We start from the raw sequence: 18,433 nt of genomic DNA on the forward strand, positions 1-18,433 counted from the left end.
CATAACAATGTATGTATAAATTTTTGTGTGAGAGACTAACTTGAATTGCAAACTTTCACTTTAAACTGTAACAATAAAAGTAATTGTTAACAACAACAAAAAAAAAAAAACAGAGAAAAGAGAAAAGTAAAGGTTCTTTCCAGGAGAATTTTGGCAAGAAGAACCTTCATTAGGAACATGGTGGATCTGAGCTTCAGCCTTCCCACCTCTAGGAGGATGATGGAAACGCAGCAATGAGGAATGCTCACGAGGACCTCCAAGTAAGACAGTAAGTTACCAGGCAGCCTGGTCTGCATATAGCTGCCACTGGGACTATGCGACTCTTAGCCTCTCTGTGTTTTTATTTTTCTTCTCCCACTGGAAAGCTGAAGGATGCTAGAAGTGGAATAATGGTTGAGCAATCATGATTGTAGCCCTGGTATTGGTTAGGCGAGGGTGTATAGAAGACTTTGTATACATTTCTATACATTTGTGGACACATTCCTTCTCTTCACTTTCCACAGCACCCCCGCAACCAACCAAGGCAATAATAGAAGAGTGAGATGGCATGATGAAGACCATATTCACAGTGCTGTGTGGAAAGATGAAATTCCTACAGATAAAGAAATGGAGAACTGGTAGGATGAAACCTCAGGGAACTGGTTCAAAACCACAGTAAGTGTCCTGGAAAAATGTACATAATATGCTGGAGAGACAAGTCAGAGGGAGTTGTGATAGTCTCAGTCTATGTACTTTGCTGGGGACAGGGGGAACTTGCAATCTGTTATTTATTTACGTATTTATCTATTTGTTTGTTTATTTTACTAGAAGTAAACATCCTTGAACAAGTAAGGGCAGATTCAGAGAAGCAACAAAAAGGGAAAAGGCTCACTGCAGAGAGTCCAGGGGAGGTTTTCTAAAGCAAAGTTGGAAATTACAGCCAAAGGAGTTGGAGCAACTCCCCACAGCATGGCTTGGTTTGACTCACATTGAATGTGTATATGTGGGGAGCGGGGAGGGATCAAGTCTCTGGAGTCCTTGTCAGAGGGGCAGGCTGGGTCTGCATCAGATAGGAGCTCCCAGAACCTTATAAAAGGAAAATCACGTCAACCATATTCAGTTGATTATTTGGAGGAGAGCTTTTGAATGGAGACAAAGGGGATTTAGGAAATCCATATTTGGCACAAATATAAGAAATCATGTCAACGGTCCTTTCTTTAGAATTCTTCTAAAGCTCAGTAGAAGGTCAGAACAGAACACTTTGTGGAGTCTGTTCTCCAGCCTTAATTCCACCTTGTCACTCTTTCTTGCATCCTTCTTTTCACACTTAGGTTCCTTATGGGAGAAGGTATGACAAGACTTGGCTACTGAATTCTATCCAGAGCAATGAAGTGTTCTCTTCACCCCAGTCTATGTTATACAGGCTGGTCAAGCCACATGACAAGGCACAGGACAGGGGATGGCCTGGATCATCAGGGGCCTTTAAGCCTCCAACACTATTGCTGTTGCCTCTGCTCCCTGTAGTTCCACTGTGGAAAAGCATGCCCAGTTCTTTGTCCAGGATGCTAGCACTGCCTTTGCATTGAAGGCTGTCAACTACAAGATTTGTGATGAAGAGAATCAAAAGATGTTTACTGAGGGAATTAACTGTACCTAGCCTGGAGGCAGGAAGACAAACCAGGGGCTAGACCATCTTCTTTGGGATTAGAGTTCCTGGTACTTACCCTGCATCTCTTTCCTGCAGATATCCATCATTGTTAGCCCTTCTTTTGTACCCTACGCTGTGCAGAATAAGTTGAAGCCAGAACAAGTGGAGCAGCTAAAAGTAATGCAGACTCAAGGCATGCTGTGTGCCCACACCCAGACCCACCTCTTTTTCCCCACCCCGGTTTCCCCATCACCACCACCACCACGACTGCCTCAGAGCTACTACCTCCATCTCTGTCTCTGCAGTTGACCGTGAATAAACAATGCGATGTCTCCCAGCAAGCTCTTGACATCCAGACCTTCTGCTTTGACCCAGGTATGGCTGACAACAGTAATTCTAGGGCAGGCTAGGGCAGAGGGGTATGCCGGGGGGGGGGGTACTTAGGGATGCTAACTTGGGGAGGAATTGGTGCTGGTGCTGGTCCAGCTGGTCTGTCTCAGCATTCTGACTCCTTCTTCTCGGCTTCCTGAAGACTTGATAGACCATGATAGTCACATGATCCTGAATCAAAGCAACCACATGGTTGCCTCACTGAAGATTATAGAAGAGAGTTTCCCTGAGGTGAGGCCATATGCCCAGTGCTGGTATTTATGTAGAGGGATGGAAAGGATGAGATGAAAGATTTGTCTCCGGTGCCCTATACAGTAACTGTTACTCTAACTCTTCTTCCCAAAAGCTGTTGTCCTTGAACTTGTACAGCAACAAATTGTACCAGCTGGGTGGCCTGTCTAACATTATACAAAAAAAAAAAAATCCACTGTCATAGAGTTGATTTCGACTCATACCAACCCTATACTGACATTATATAGAAGGCCCCTGTCTTAGTCATCTAGTGAGGCTATAACAGAAATATCACAAGTGGATGGCTTTAACAAAGTGTATTCTCTCACAGTCCAGTAGGCTAGAAGTCTGAATTCAGGGCGCCAGCTCCAGGGAAAAGCTTTCTGTCTCTATCGGCTCTGGAGGAAGGTCCTTGTGATGCATCAGTCTTCCCTTTGTCTGGGAGCATTTTAGCGCAGGAACCTCAGGTCCGAAGGACACGCTCTGCTCCTCGCACTGCTTTCTTGGTGGCATGAGGTCCCCATGTCTCTCTGCTCGCCTCTCTCTGTTATATCTCAAAAGAGATTGGCTTAAGACACTGTCTAATCTTGCAGATCTCATCAATATAACTAGCACTAATCCATCTCATTACATCATAATGATAGGATTTACAACATATAGGGAAATCACTTCAGATGACAAAATGGTAGACAATCATACAATACTGGGAATCATGACCTAGCCAAGTTGACAGATATTTTGGGGGGACACAATTCAATCCATGACAGTAACAATGCTCATCAGGGTGATGACAAGAGGCAGGAAGGTGCCTGTGGGTGAGGATGAGGGCTGGGGCTGCAGGGGCTCAAATGTCTTTCTTTCCCTGGGACTCTTCTCCCTGGTTTCCTCCCCATTTTTCTCAGCTGAAGTCAGCCTGGGAGTTGGACAAAATGAAAGGACCTCATGCCAGCCAGGGGCTGATGAAAGACAGGGCAGCAGCAGGGGAGCCATTTCCCCTTTCTTCCCTCCTTTCTCCCTAATCCCCACCACCCACAATAAACTTCTTAGCCTTGCCTTTCCTTGGCTTTCTCTTTCTCTTTAGTCTCCACTCCCCTCTGTCTCCCCTCCCTACCTGCACTCCCTTTCTGCCCTCATCCCCTCCCTGCCTCCTGAGCCTGCCTCACTTATCTCCCTCCCCAGCATCCAGAGCCATCCCTGGGGATGTCCTGGTCTTGTCCATGGCCAGGCCTGGGAGAGCACTGGGCACCTGGTGAGGGAGCAGAGCCCTGGGCCCCACCCCTTTCCCTCCTCCCTCTGGAGCCTTCCCTGGGGACTTGGAGGGAAGTAGTAGGTGAGGCAGGGAGGGGAAGGAATCCCTGGAACCTGGGCTTCACATGCTGCCTCTGTGTCACCAGAGAAGTGGACCTGGGCCATCCCGTGGGAGCTTCCCAGGAGAAGGAGAGGGGGAGAGGGATGTGGGGAGAGAGGTAGAGAGGCTATGCCTTTAAGACAGTCCATATGGGAGATGCCCAGTGCTCTGCAGGAAAAGTGGACCCAAGACCCCTGAACTCAGGGTGAGGGTGGTAGCTCTGAGGGCTGCTGGATGGGCAAGACATGCTGGGCTCTGTTCATGGTATCAGCACAAAGCAGGCAGCCTATCATGGAACTGTTAATCACTTCCTCATATTTTTGATTTTGGACAGTGCCATGCGGGATTGTTTCCTCAAGTGGTTATGCTTGGTAAGTGCCTACCTCCATAATTGTCTCCTCTCACTAACATTGATGACCTGCACACTTGCCCTCAAGTCTTTTGTGTCTTGCCTAGCTTACACTTTTGCATTGGACTCTTACCCTTTTTAAAGGGAATATGGACTCCTAAAAAAGGCATGGCTACTCTCCCTTGAAAAATGCCCATAAACACACACCCACATACATACAGACACACATTGCATACAGTAGTAGAGGCTTCTAGGACCCCATTGTGAAGACACTGATTTTATTCTGGCTAATAGAATTTTCAGGGCCATTTCACACCTGACATCTGACCTTCAGTCCCCTCTGGGTCTATTCATCTCATTGCTGATCCAGTGCCACCTCTCTGGTCTCCATTGTTGACTTCTCTTCTCCAGGATGGCTAGGAGTTACCTTCACCTATTTCTGTTGAAATTGAAGCCCTTGAGATAATAAATTCCTGCAAGGTGAGTTGGAGATATCAAGCAAGATTTAGTATGCTGCAATGGAGGCTTTGTCAGCCACATAGTCCCAAGTTGTCTTTTAATTCCAGGAAAGCTGTAATGGATCCGAGACCCTGAAGAGTCTGGCCTTGCAATTCCTGCTTCAGTAAGCACCCCTGGGACCCAGATTCAAGAAGGGCTGGAATAGACCAAATAGGCCCAAGAATAGGTCTGCTGAGGCGGTGGGTGGGTCCAGGCCTCAGAAATAGCCTGTCCCCTTTGCTACCACACAACTATTACTTGATCCTTGACTATGGAGTCTGACAGGGTCTCCTTGATGCATACCATGACGAGGCCTGCTTCTCTCTGACCATTCCCTTCAACCTCAAGGACCCAGCCCCATGAGTATCACAGACCCTATGGACAGCCCTGGACCCTGTGACTCTCCAGCAGACAGGCCCAAAACTCATTGCTGTTGAGTTGATTCCCACTCATACCAATCCTATAGGACAGACTAGAACTGCCCCATAGGGTTTTCAAAGCCGTAATCTTTATGGAAGCAGGCTGCCACATCTTTCTCTAGTGGAGCAGCTGGTGAGTTTCAACCGCCAATCTTTCAGTTAGCAGCTGAGCACTTTAACCACTGTGTCACTAGGGCAAGCTCCTGGCAATGCCCACTCTGTCCCGACCAGTTCCTGTTCCTTTTTTTCTCCTAGAATCAGCTTGGGTGAGTACTCCAAGGGTAGCAGGAATATGAAGAAGTTCAAGGATCCTGGTAAGAGTGTGTGGGGGGGGACTGGGTGGGACAGGAGATGTGAAAGGGTCAATCATAGGGGCCAGGTGACTGAGGCAGCCCCTGACCTTCTCTTTTCTTCCCCCCGCAGTCCTGCGGGTTCAGTTGCTGAAACACACTAAACATGACGTTGTTGAGTTCCTCAGTGTGTTGTCCAAAACCCAGCATGACATCAGCTCCTTTGTGGTGGACATGTGTGTCCAGACAGTGAGCACCTGCTTCCTCCCTGACGCAGGCCCACAGAGCGGAGGTGGGTTGGAGGTGTTAGGAGGATCTGGAGAGCCTGAGTTGTTTTACCCTTTCAGAAGAAGATGCTCTGCTTTTCTCTCAATGAGTTATTTAAGGAAGGTGAGTGTCTGTAGAGTCCCTTCCCCATGTCCCACACTCTCCCTACCCCAGTGGGCTCCCTCTCAGAACTCTCCAGGCTTCCCAGGTTCCTTATTTTCCCTTGCCTTGCCCTAGCTTCACTTCCTTTCCTACGTTCTCTCTCCTTCTCTCTCTCTCTCTCTCTTTTTTTTTAAACATTTTATTATGCTTTAGGTGAAGGTTTGCAGAGCAAATTAGTTTCCCAATCAATAATTTATATACAAATTGTCCTGTGACATTGGTTGCAATCCTTACAATGTATCAGCACTCCCTATTACCACCCCCTGAGTTCCCTGTTTCCATTCCTCCAGTTTTCCTGTCCCTTCCTGCCTTCTCATCTTTGCTTTTGGGGAGATGTTATCCTTTCAATTTCATATAGATGATTGTTCTAAGGAGCACTTTCCTCATGGGTGTTAATGTTGATTTTATAAAAAACAAAAACCCACTGCCATCAAGTCGATTCTGACTCATAGTGACCCTATAGGACAGAGCAGAACTGCCCCATAGGGCTTCCAAGGCTGTAAATCTTTTACAGAAGCAGACTGCCACATCTTTATCCCTTGGAGCGGCTGGTTTATTTTATAGGCATGTCTATTATTTGGGTGAAAGGTTATCTCTGGGAGTGGCTTCATTTCCAAGTTAGGGTGTCTAAGGGCCATAGTCCCGGGGTTTCCTCCCTACTCTTTCTCTTCCCTTCCCATCCCTTCCTATTTCTTCTCTATTCTCCCTCCCCCACTTTTCCCCCAACCCACCCTGGTCTGACCTACATCCATACCTGTCTGCCCCAGCACAGCCAGGGTGTTAGGGATGCAGGCTGTGGAGTTCGATGCCTCTCATCCCAGTCCCTCACTTTGGCAGCTTGGACACTTGCTTACCTCTCAGTCTCCTCATTTGTAATACCTGTCTCTTGGGCGGCTGTGAAAAATGAGTCAGATGAACTTGTAAAGAGTTTGTCACAGGGGCTGACAAAGAGTAGGGGCCCTATCATTGGGAGGTGATTTTTCCTGTTGTTGCCCTCCCCATTGCTGACACCCCCTCCTGACTCCCAGTGGGCAGTTGTCCCTGTCTGGATCCCTTCAGAGTGCCATGGGACAGTCAGACCCTGAGTGGGGAATGCTGCTGGTGAGCGTGTAAAGCATGGGCAACTCTGAGGGGTATTGTTTGTTGTCCTTGAAGTGGAAGGAATGTGTCAGGCTCATGTTCGTGCCTTCACCCGGATCTTCATCATTACTCCTGCCAGCAACTCCAGGTAAGTGCCCTGTTGTGGGTGCCATGTGGTGACACCCATCCCAGCCTGGGGCCAGTGGTGTGGGAAGGTGACGGTGCATTCCTCAGGGTTTCCCCAATATTGCAGAATGCCAAAAGGTAGATCCCAGGAGCAGTCTAGCCCAGTGGTTAATAGTGTAGGCTCTGACGTTGGAATAGCGGGTTCTCACCCTGACCCCAGCATTCACCAGCTGTGTGACCTTGGTCAAGTTACACGACCTCTCTGTGACTCAATGTCCTCTGAAAAGGGGGATTAGAGTATCCACCTCCTTGGGCTGTTTAAGGGTAAAGGCAAGTGTGAAAGTCTCTCTGCATTGGGAGTAAAGCTACAAATCTAGTGCCGCTAGCAGGTATCTCACCAAAGGCAGGTTCTGTGGGAGGGGAAAGGATACCAGCCAAGGAATCTGAAAGGTAGGCACAGTAGGGGATGGAAAGAAAGTGGTTGCTGAATTTTAGTCCAAAAAACCTGTTGCCGTCAAAACGATCCTGTAGGACAGAGTAGAATTGTCCCATAGTTTCCAAGCAGCACCTGGTGGATTCAAACTGCTGACCTTTTAGTTAGCAGCCGTAGCTCTTAACCACTACACCACCAGGGTTTCCAAGTGGCAGTAGGGACTGGGTAGTTGTTAGAGGTGGGGTTGTCCACCTGTCTGGTTGCCTGAGGGGCTATTTTCCTCCAGCCTATGCATCATAAATGAGGTGAATGACGAGGTAATTGTGAGGAACGCCCGCCCAAAAGAGACCCAGAGTGTCTCCTCCAACCCAGTTGCCTGCACCTTCCTGGAGCTCTGTGCCCACCCTGTCCCAAAGCAGCAGGAAATGGTGCAGGCTTTCTCCACCCAGTCTGGGATGAACCTCGAGTGGTGTCAGAAGTGAGTGCTGGGAGTGCCTGAGGATGGGGGTAAGCTGGGAGGTGCTGGGAAGTAAATAATGAGAATGCACAAGAAATTTGTAAAAATTACTATTTAGAATTTTCCTTTCCAAAATAAGTTGGGCTCATGAAAAATGTGTATTAATTTTATGCTGATATATGTAAATAATTTTTTAAATAGTCTAATGCTTAGATGACATGGTCTTTTTATATGAGATCCTAAGAAAACCACTAAAAAACCTATTATATTGGTAAACCATTTGAGCAAAATTTCAAGATACAGGATCAATCTATAAAAATCAATTATATTTCTATAGACTAGTAATGAACAATCTGAAAATTAAATTAAGAAAACAATTCCATTTACAATAGCATCAAACAGAATAAAATACTTAGGAACAAATTTAACAAAAGAAGTGCAATACTTAGAGTCTGAAATCTGCAAAATACTGTTGCAATGAATTCAAAAACCAAACCAGTTGCCATCGAGTCAATTCTGACTCATGGCAACCCCATGTGTTTCAGAATAGAACTGTACTCCATAGGGTTTTCAATGGAAATTAATTAAAGACCTTAATAAATGGAAAGACATCCCATGCTCAATGTTCATAGATTGAAATAGTTAATATTATTGAGATGGAAATACTCCCCAAATTAATATACAGATGCAACGCAATCCTTATCAAAATTCTAGCTGGCTTCTTTGCAAAAGTTGACAAGCTGAACCTAAAATTCATATGGAAATGCAATAGACCCAGAATAGCCAAAACAAACCTGAAAAAGAAGAACAAAGTTGGATAACTCACATTTCTCCATTTCAAAACTTACTACAAAGCTACAGTAAATCAAGACTGTGTGGTACTAGTATATGGATCCCATTGACCCGATTGCCGTCGAGTCGAATCCGACTCATAGTGACCCAATAGGACAGAGTAGAACTGCCTCATAGGATTTCCAAGGAGCAACTGGGTGGAGAATTGAGAGCCCATAAATAAATCCTCACATTTATAGTCAATTGATTTTTTACCAGGATGCCAGAAAAATTAAACAAATCGTGCTGGGGCACTTGGATATCCACCGGCAAAAGAATGAATTTGGACTCCTATCTCACACCATATACAAAAATCAACTCAAAATGGATCAAAGACCATTTTTCACAAGGTCTTCATCATTACACACAGTTCTCATTCTGGTACATGTGTCTCAGTCAAAAAATAGCGTAGATTTAGTGGTGGCATTGTGTAGGCAGGGTGTCTGCACTGTGGTGTTAATGGAGATCACATATTCTTCTCCCACCCCAGGTGCCTTGAGGACAGTGAGCAGAACTACACCAGAGCTGGACAGGTCTTCACTATGTTTAAGGTCTAGGAACTGAGTGGGTAAATGATGCATGTTTCTGGGCCTTCAGGAAGGCCAAGAAGGTGGAGGCAAGGTGGCCTGGGGATGAAACTCAGGGCCCCTGGCTCTTTTGAAGTCCCATCTCCTTCCCTTCTCTTCCACAAGGCTGAGGGCAGGATACCAGAAGAGGCCTTCAAACAAAGTCCCTAAAAGGATCCATTGGATGTGGTCTTTGTCTTCATCCATACCATCTTTGTTTCTCTTCTCTCCAGCCTGAGGCCACACCCACGACTGGGGATGGAGGCCAGGCTGACCAAGAAGTTGAAGGTAACTTGTATGCCTGCCCCTGAACCACCTAAAGGGCCAGTTGCTCTGTGTATTTCCTCCGCTCATTATCCTTGTTTATTTTCATAATAAAGAGTGGTGTATCACGTTGTATGTTGTGTGTACTGGATTGCTCTTCTCCTGCTCCAGCCTTGAGCCACTGTGGCCAGGACTCAAAGGCCCTGCCTCCCTGTTCAGTCCTGGCAGTCTCTAGCAGACTCATCAGGCTTGCTGCCATAGGTAGGTTGTCAGTGAGAGGACACACGTTGGTTCTGTGGATTGGCCTTTGAAGACAGTGTAACTCAATCAGATGTTTTACCTGGAGTGCGTATGTTACCTGGAACAACAGGGGCTTTGCAAGGGACACCCACTGGCTAGTGAGTGCAGTGGAAGGAAGAAAAGTGGGGACTCACGTTTTACTTTTGGTTCTTACTCATTTGAATTTTTTCAAAGATCATATCGTCCACACTCCTGATTTGCACACATGTGAATGGGAAATCGGTGTTTTCACACCTCTCACCATCTTTCCACCTGTCTTCCCCTCCACCTTACTGGACCCTTCCCGTTTGTGAAGGTGTACTGTTCCAGGTGTCTCACTTGAGCACCTGCAGAGTGAGGGAGAGTCAACCGTCTGCCCAGTGCGTTCCTCAGAGAGCTGACACTGGGTGCTCCATGTTCTCATTCTTTAGGGGGTTCAACCATTTATTTTCACTTCCAAACAAACAGTAATAGCACAGGATCTCACATCAGTTCTGTAGGACTTATCTCAACAACTGGCAATTAGCTATCCAGCATTGCAGGCAAATGTTGAACAGGACACTTGTACCTCTCTAAGCCTCAGTCTTCTCACCAAGAGGACAGAAACCACAGTGTGCACCTCTCGGCCACACTGGGAAAAATAGAGGCTATCTCACTGAGCACAATTCTTGTGCTCTGAGCTCACGAGGTTCCCTTGTGGGCAAGGACCATGGAACCCATCCCCTGATCCCTCTGCTCCCTGTCTGTACATGATTGGGCTTCGCCAGCCTTGACCAGCACAGACATCACAGCCTCCCAGTCAACCACTCTCCTGCCAGTTTCCTCAATTCCCTTTGGTTCCATCCTCCAGGCTAAATGCTATTCCTGCAGTCTTCTTCCTCATACATGTCTGTGTGCATATTGTTCCATTTGTCAAGTTCTTGGGAGTGTAATTGTTGAGACAAACTGTATGTTTTCCAAAATTATTTCTGAAACTGCTGGGCAATGGGTACTCTCATACTTTGTTTCTGAGCATCTAAATTGGCATATCTATTTCTTGGCATCATTTAGGACAATCTAATGATATATACACACATAAATGTATATGCCCATACATTGGTATATAAATGGAATCATAATGTAGATACAGTTTTACATTCATTTCATTTTTTAAAATAATACTTCATTGTGTTTTGGGTGAAGGTTTACACAGCAGTTTAGGTTCCCATTCAACAATTTCTATTTAAATTGTTCAGTGACATTGGTTACATTCTTCACAATGAGTGAACATTCTAATTATTTCCGTGTTGTTCTGCTTCCAATAATGTAGTTTCCCTGCCCCCTTACATACATTCTGATTTTTGTTTTAAAGTAATTGTTGACCGTTTGGTTTCATATAGACGATTTTTTAAGTATCCATTTCATTTTAGTGTTCCAATTTATTGGCACGAAGTTATTTAAGATAATCACTTATTATCCTTTAAGTTTTTGTAGAATCTGTGTGATAGCTATTTTTTTATTGAGGTGACATTCACATAACATAAAATTAACCAGTTTAACGTGAACACGTCAATGGCATACAGTACATTCACAATGTTGTGCAACAACCACCTCTATCTAGTTACAAAATATTTTCGTTACCCCAAAGTAAAACCTGACCTGTTTAGCAGTTATTCCCCATTTACCCCTCCCCTCAGGCCCTGGCACCCAATCTGCTTTATGTCTCTACCTGTTCAGGATATTTCATATGAATGAAATCATACAATAAATTACCTTGTATTTCTGGATTCTTTCACTTAGAAGAATGTATTTGAGGTTCATCCACATTGTAACATGTATTGGTACTTAACTCCTTTTTATGGCCGATTAATATTCTGTTGTACGTATACCACAACTTGCTTATACATTCATCTGTTGATAAGCATATTGATTGTTTCCACCCTTTGGCTATTGTGAGTAGTGCTGATATGAATATTCATGTATAAGTATTTGTTTGAGTATGTTTTTCATTTCTTATGGGTAAATACATAGAAGTGAAATTGCTTAGAAATATGGTAATTCCATGTTTAACTTTTTGAGGAACCTCCTAACTGTTTTCCACAGTAGCTGCACCATTTTACATTCCCAAAAGTCATGTATGAGGGTTACAATTTTTCTATATTCATGATCACACTTTATATTTTCTTTCTTTTTTTAAATTATAGCCATCCTTTGTGGTTGTTGTCAGGTGCCGTCTAGTTGGTTCCTATTCATAGCAACCCTATGTACAACAGAAGGAAACATTGTCTGGTCCTGCGCCATTATCACAATCTTTGTTACGCTTGAGTCCATTGTTGCAGCCACTGTGTCAATCCATCTTGTTGAGGGTCTTCCTCTTTTTTGCTAACCTCTACTGTATCAAGCATAATGTCCTTCTGCAGGGACAGACCCCTCCTGATAACATGTCCAAAGTATCCTAGTCAATGTGAAGTTGTATCTCATTGTGGTTTTAATTTGCCTTCCTAAAGGGACTGTTGAGCATCTTTTCATGAGCTTGTTAGCCATTTGTTTATCTTCTTTGGAGAAATGTCTATTCAAGTCTTGTGCCCATTTTTAATTATTAGTCTTTTTGTTGAGTTTTAAAAGTTCCTTATATATTCTGCATATTAAACCTTTATCTGATATAGGGTTTCCAAATATTTTCTCCCATTCTGTAGGTTGTCTTTTCACTTTCTTGATAATGCCCCTTAATGCAAAAAAGTTTTTAATTTTGATGAAGTCTAATTTATCTGTTTTTCCTTATTTAGCTAATGCTTTTGTGTAATATCTAAGAAACCATTGCTGAATCCAAGGTCCTGAAGATTTACCCCTGTTTTCTTCTAAGAAATTTATAGTTTTAGCTCTTATATTTAGGTCTTTGATTCATTTTGAGTTACTTTTATATCATGTGAGGTAGGGACCCATGGTCATTCTTTTTCATGTGGATAACCAGTTGTCCCAACACCATTTGTTAAAAAGACTAGTCTTTCTCCATTGAATATTCGAGGCAACCTTCTTGAAAATCAACTGGGCATAGACGTAAGGGTTTACTGACTCTCAATTCTATTCCACAGATCTTTATGTCTATCCCTATGCTAGTACACACTATTTTGGTTACTGTAGCTTTGTGGTAAGTTTTAAAAGGGGAAATGTAAATCCTCCACTTTCTTAGTCTTTTGTTGTTGTTTGTTTGTTTTCTTTCAAGATTGTTTTGGCTATTCGGGTCCCCTTGCAATTCCTTATGAATATGAGGATTGGCTTTTCCATTTCTGCAAAGAAGGTTGCTGGAGTTTTGATAGAGATTGCATTGAATCTGTGGATCACTTTGGGTAGTATTAACATCTTAACAATATGAAGTCTTCCAATCCATTAACACAGGATGTCTTTCCATTTATTTAGGGCTTCTTTAACTTTATTCAACATTTTTTTATAGTTTTCAGACTGAAAAAGGAGTCTTGCCTTCATGGAATTTACAGTCTGTTTAACGGACACTCTCTTTCTCCCCCTCACTGCCTGGCAGGGAAAATGAACAATTTCATATAATCAAGGAAAAAGAGACTATCCATTTATTAGGCAGGGTGTAGGGGTGAGAGAAAAGGAGTCAAAGAAAGCAGCTAGAATCTACTTTCAGGATGTGAACTGGAGGGGCTTCTTATGGACAGGATGCTAAGTCTTGAGCATCTTCCTCAACCTTCCTACTTCTGTCCCCTTGCCAACCTGCCCATCTCGGTGGGCTTTGGGCTCTGAAGAAATGAATACATGAACATAGCAGACTTTGGTATCCGTCCGCTCTGTCAGGCCAGAGCTGATTTATTGACGTCACCGCCTGGAACTCCTGTACAAAAAATGGTAGGCTTCGTGGAGGGAGCTCCTAGAAGGGAGCATCAATACCGAGACACTTTTGCATCAGTCCGCTTCTCTCAGTTTCGACGCTTCTTTTCCTACATCCAGATCTTGCTCCTGCCCGTTCCAGTACCAGAAACAGCCAGGTAGGCGGAACAGAGCTCTCCGACACAGGGAGAGGTGTAGCTATGCAAAGCTAGATATCATTCCGCCTCTTTAAGTCTAGATAACCTTAAATTACACTCCAGCAGCTCAGCTGCCGATTTTGGTATTGGAGACGTGACAAGTCGGCTGAGGAAAAGGTAGATGTTAATTAGTGACTGCCTGCGGGTACCTGAAGAGCGGGAAGAAGGGAACACCAAAAAGTGACAATTATTTACTAATTACGGCGCTTAATCTGATGAAGTAGGTATCTCGCCTTCTGTCCCAGGTGCTGGGCCATCCCCCAAACACGGTCGCCCGCCATTGTCTCATGTCTTTGTGCCTGATTGCCCGTCCCTCTTTCTGTAGGGCATGGCACTCCTTGAGGCAAGGAAACGAGAAAACTACCTCTGATCCAAGAAGAGCAGGTCAGTAAGAAAGCGAGCATCGCGGGGTGTGGATGTGGGTATCGGAAATGAACGCGAGAAACGTGATTTGGTCATGAGGGGCGGCAGATGAGAGGGAGGAGAGCGATGGGGATAACTGAGTGGCACACGACGAGAAATTAAAACTGATACGCTTCTTGCTAGCTTGATTTCCAGACACTCACCCCACCTTTGACCATGTTTGGGAAGGAAAGGGGTGTATGTAATAGCGACTTCTAGTGGGGGGATGGTGGACTATAGGAGGAGAAGGGTTTGCCGGTATTGGTGAGGACAGTTGTCTGGGAAGCCCTGGAAGGGAGAGGCTGTAAAACGAGGTTGTAAATTTTTAATAATCAAGTGCCTGTACTCAAAAAGTGTCTCATGTCGTGGCTACTTGTCTGACCTTTTACAGCTAAATCGCTCCCACTGTCTTTTCAGTTGGTCTTCGAGTGTGTATGCATGCGTTTGTATCTGTAGGTCTGTTCTTAAGTCTGTCGTACTTCATATTTCTGTAAAGATCTATAGGGAGCAGCAGACCACAACGGGTGGGGAGAAGAAAATTGTCTTGGTTTCTGTAGGATGGGAAGTGCTTGGGGACCTCTTGAGGGGTGGAGGTGGTAAAGGGATGAGACTAGAGCAGGTAGGGGTCTAGAGGAACCTCCAGATCTCCAGCTTTCCAAATATATCCTCCCTTACCTCTATTATGCTGCAGAAAATGATACACTTTGGGTGAGGGGAAGGAAACAGGAACCTAGATGAAATCTGGGAATAATACTTTCCGTTGCTTTCCCTGCCGACCTCCATGGCTTGCCTGGGCATTTCATCCCTATTAACACCACCACTACCTTGCAGAGAAAGGGATGTTTGAGTTTGTGTCTGCAGAGGAATCGTCAGACTTTAAGAATGGAGCTGCGGGGCTTGGAGATTTGGGGTCGTGGGGGAGAAAAAGAGGTAGAAAATGCGATAGGTACCTCTATCTGGAAACAATCTGTGTCCTAGGTGCCAGTCTCCAGTCTATCCTGTGTCTCCGATTGTGTACCTCTGTGTTTGTGTATCTCTGTGGGCAGGTCTGTCCCTAGGTCTTTGGAACTCTGAGTTGTTGTGAAGGTTTATAAATGGCAACCCAACTTGAAGCTAGGAAATAATGAAGAGGAGAAAATTGCCCTGTATCTGTTAAGGTTGGTATGGGTGTAGAGGAACAGGAGGTGATTAAGACTAGACAATTCCATCTCTTCCATTTTACCAGCTTTCCAATAACCCCTGTCTGGATCCCTGCTGATTTAGATGTGAAATTTTGGTACACTTTGGGGTACAGAATGCTAAGACCTGCCTTTCCCACTCATTACTTGCTTTGCTTGCTCTCAGGCTTCACCCTAGCCCAGTTTTGAGCTAGGGAAGTGCCAGGGCTGTCCCTGAAGTGGAAATGATGGGCAATAGGGAGGAGGAAGAACATCCCTGAAGCAGGGCAATGGGAGAAGGAGGCCAGAAGAAGGGAAACACCAGACAAACTGTATCTGGGAAGACAAAATCTGTCTACCATTTCCTCCTTTTTTTTGTCCATAGATCTCCCTGTAGGTCTGTTGTAGGGCTTGTCACCACTGGAAACAAGTAAAGGAGGAGAAAAATTGCTCCAGATCAGTACAGGTGGGTATGAATGTGGGGACTGCCTGGATATATCTGTAGAATGGGGTAGTAGAGATCTGATTGGGTCCAGCAGGGGTCAAGATCCAATCTAGGGATTCCTCAGTCTCTCTCATTCCCATCCAGTCTTCCCACCCTCCCTATTCCTGTCTGGTGCCCAGAAAGGAGTTTGGTAGCACCTGGAAGCATAGGGAGACAGTGAAATGAGAGGTGAGAGAAAGTTTGCTAATCATCTACCTCTCCTACCTAGAACTGAATCTCCATACTCTCTTGTCTCTCTGTGCTAATCTGTGTGGAGAGACAAAATTGGAAGAGACTCAAAGCCCCATTTCCTTCCTCAAACCCTAGGTCCACCTTCAGTGGCTGATCTGGTGGCCTTGAAGTGGCTGAAGACCACCACCCTCCACAGTGCTGCACCCAGGCACACAGCCATCCTTCCCTACCCTGAGTGATCTTCCTCTGAACATTGTCTATATCATTAGCAGAGCCTATGGTTGGAAAGGGGGCTGAATAACTACTGGACTTTGTATGAAAACACCAACTTGGGGTAGACCTTCAGTCAAAGCTAAGACTGGGGTGGGGTTACATAACTTGGCCTTGTCTTTAACTTGAACCACGACTGGTTCCAGGGCCAGGGCAAGAGGTAGAGTATGGGCTGGGGCTGGCCTGGAAGCTGGAATCAAGGGCCCCTCCAAAGCCAGAGCCAAGGCAAAGACCCAGGCCAAGGCAGTGGCTAGGGCAAAACCCAAAACAGGCTCAGTGACTCAGGCCAAGTCTAGGGATGGAACAGTGGCCAAGACACAAACCATGACCCACACTGAGGCTTTGGCTGTGACAAGGGAGGTGAGCAGGAAAAAAAAGTCATGGCTGAGACTAATGCAAAAATGGTGGCAGAACCCAGAGTAGTGTCCAAAATCAAGTCAGAAGCCGTGCCTGGGTCCAGCGTCAGTGCCATGACCCAGTCTGAAGTCAAGACTGGTGCTGACAATGAGGTCATGTGTGATGGCTGATGATAAGGTCAGTATTGAGTCCAGGCCCCAGATAAAGGAAGAGGCCAGCGTCAAGTCCAGGGCTGGTAACAAGGCTAATATTGGAATCAAGCCCAATGATGAGGATGAAGAAAATGTCTGCTCCTGGTTCTGGACTGGAGAAGAACCTAGTGTAGGGTCCTGGTTCTGGCCTGAAGAAGAGACCCCTCCTCAAGTTTATAAACCCCCACCAAAGATCGAAGAAAAGCCCAAGCCCACACGCAAAACTGAACTTACTATAAAGCAAAAAGCAGCAGCATGGTCAAAGGCCAGGTACAGTGTCCTAGTCCCAAATGAGGGAGGAGAGCATTCCTTGCCTCCAGAAGGGAATTGGACTCTAGTTGAGGCCTTGATTGAAACTCCTTTGGGGATTCGGCCTCTGACCAAGATCCCACCCTATGGTGGGCCTTACTTTCAGACCTTTGCTGAGACCAAAAAAACAGATTAGGTATAGGGAAAAGTATGGGCCCAATCCAACAGCCTGCCACTGCAAACCATGTGGCTTTAGTTTAGAGCCTAAAGAGTTTGATAAACTTGTTGCTCTACTTAAGTTAACTAAGGATCCTTTCATTCATGAAATAGCTACAATGGCAATGGGCATCAGTCCTGCTTATCCATTTACTCAAGATATAATTCATGATGTAGGTATTACTGTTATGGTTGAAAACTTGATCAATAATCCCAATGTTAAAGAACACCCTAGAGCTCTAAATATGATAGATGACAGCTCTGAGTCTTCTGAAGAATCAAAAAGGGGAGAGGCATACATAAGTTTGTAAGGACATACTCTCCTATCCCTTGAACTCCCCTGTGCAACTGTCTGGACTAAAATTATTAGGGCACCTGAGTGTAAAATTTGAGGATCACCATATGGTCATCAATTACATTCCAGATTTCCTTACCTTGTTGAACAAAGGAAGTGTTAAAACCAAGTTTTTTGTTTTAAAAGTGTTTTCGTACTTGGCTAAAAATCAAGCCAATACAAGAGAACTGATCAGTGCCGAAGTACTGTCATCATTGGTTGCACCCTTTAACAAGAATGAGTCAAAGCCCAATATTCTTACTGTCATTGAAGTATTTGAGAATATAAATTACCAATTCAAAAAGAGGGTGAAGCTGTTTACCAAGGAACAGTTCACTAAATGTGAACTTATTTCCATATTTCAGGAAGCAAAAGAGTTTGGTCAGAAACTCCAAGACTTAGCAGAGCACAATGATCCTGAGGTGAGAGGTAAAATTATACGACTAATACTCAAACTCTGAAGAGCCATATGTTCTCACAAACCCTTGAACAGTTTTTCTGGTGTTGGCAATGTGAAACCAACGCACGTTAAAATTATAAATTCAGTACTTATGTTATCTGCGTTGATTGACAGGGTCAGTTTTATGGATACCAAATGATCCTGACAGCATGAACACCTGATTTTATTGTGCTATGTAAATTGAGATATTTTTAGTCGTTTTGTAGCATAATCTGATAGTGAATCTATTTGTCCTGAGTAAGATATACATCTGTGCTTTATATTGACAAAAGTGTATTCATTTGAGACTTCATTTATATGTTGTTAATAAAGTTGTGTGCTAAAACTGGTGAAAATATTGTCCTAGTTTTTTAGTTGAGAGTCTAGTCAGAGGAAAAAGGCACAAACAACACAAAGATGATGAATAGTTCTGTCTGTGTGTGTCTGTACAGGATTACAAACAAAACTCCATGTTGACAGATGCTTTCGTTTCAACATGT

At 44.6% G+C, this 18,433-nt stretch overlaps 2 protein-coding genes across 2 annotated transcripts; both read left to right on the top strand.

The window, feature by feature from the left end:
* The first annotated feature begins 233 nt into the window (after window positions 1-233).
* LOC101342657 (nuclear RNA export factor 2-like) lies at window positions 234-9,245 on the top strand. Its single transcript, XM_023725647.1, has 15 exons — window positions 234-260; window positions 1,311-1,393; window positions 1,504-1,608; window positions 1,741-1,804; window positions 1,933-2,002; window positions 2,160-2,248; window positions 2,364-2,426; window positions 4,512-4,567; window positions 5,118-5,176; window positions 5,286-5,401; window positions 5,500-5,542; window positions 6,737-6,809; window positions 7,507-7,698; window positions 8,999-9,059; window positions 9,201-9,245. The coding sequence occupies exons 1-15, from the start codon at window positions 234-236 to the stop codon at window positions 9,243-9,245; spliced, it is 1,146 nt and encodes a 381-aa protein (XP_023581415.1).
* A 7,031-nt stretch (window positions 9,246-16,276) lies between these two features.
* On the top strand, window positions 16,277-17,955 carry ARMCX5 (armadillo repeat containing X-linked 5; the record flags this gene model as incomplete). The annotated part of the gene is given in 5 exon segments (XM_004391411.2): window positions 16,277-16,523; window positions 16,526-16,655; window positions 16,657-17,125; window positions 17,127-17,461; window positions 17,463-17,955. Coding segments are annotated over 5 exon segments (1,674 nt in total), but the record flags the coding sequence as incomplete, so codon positions are not given.
* Between the last annotated feature and the right edge of the window lie 478 nt (window positions 17,956-18,433).

The sequence above is a fragment of the Trichechus manatus genome, unplaced genomic scaffold, assembly GCF_000243295.1.
Source record: "Trichechus manatus latirostris isolate Lorelei unplaced genomic scaffold, TriManLat1.0 scaffold00341, whole genome shotgun sequence".
NCBI classification, from domain to species: domain Eukaryota; kingdom Metazoa; phylum Chordata; class Mammalia; order Sirenia; family Trichechidae; genus Trichechus; species Trichechus manatus.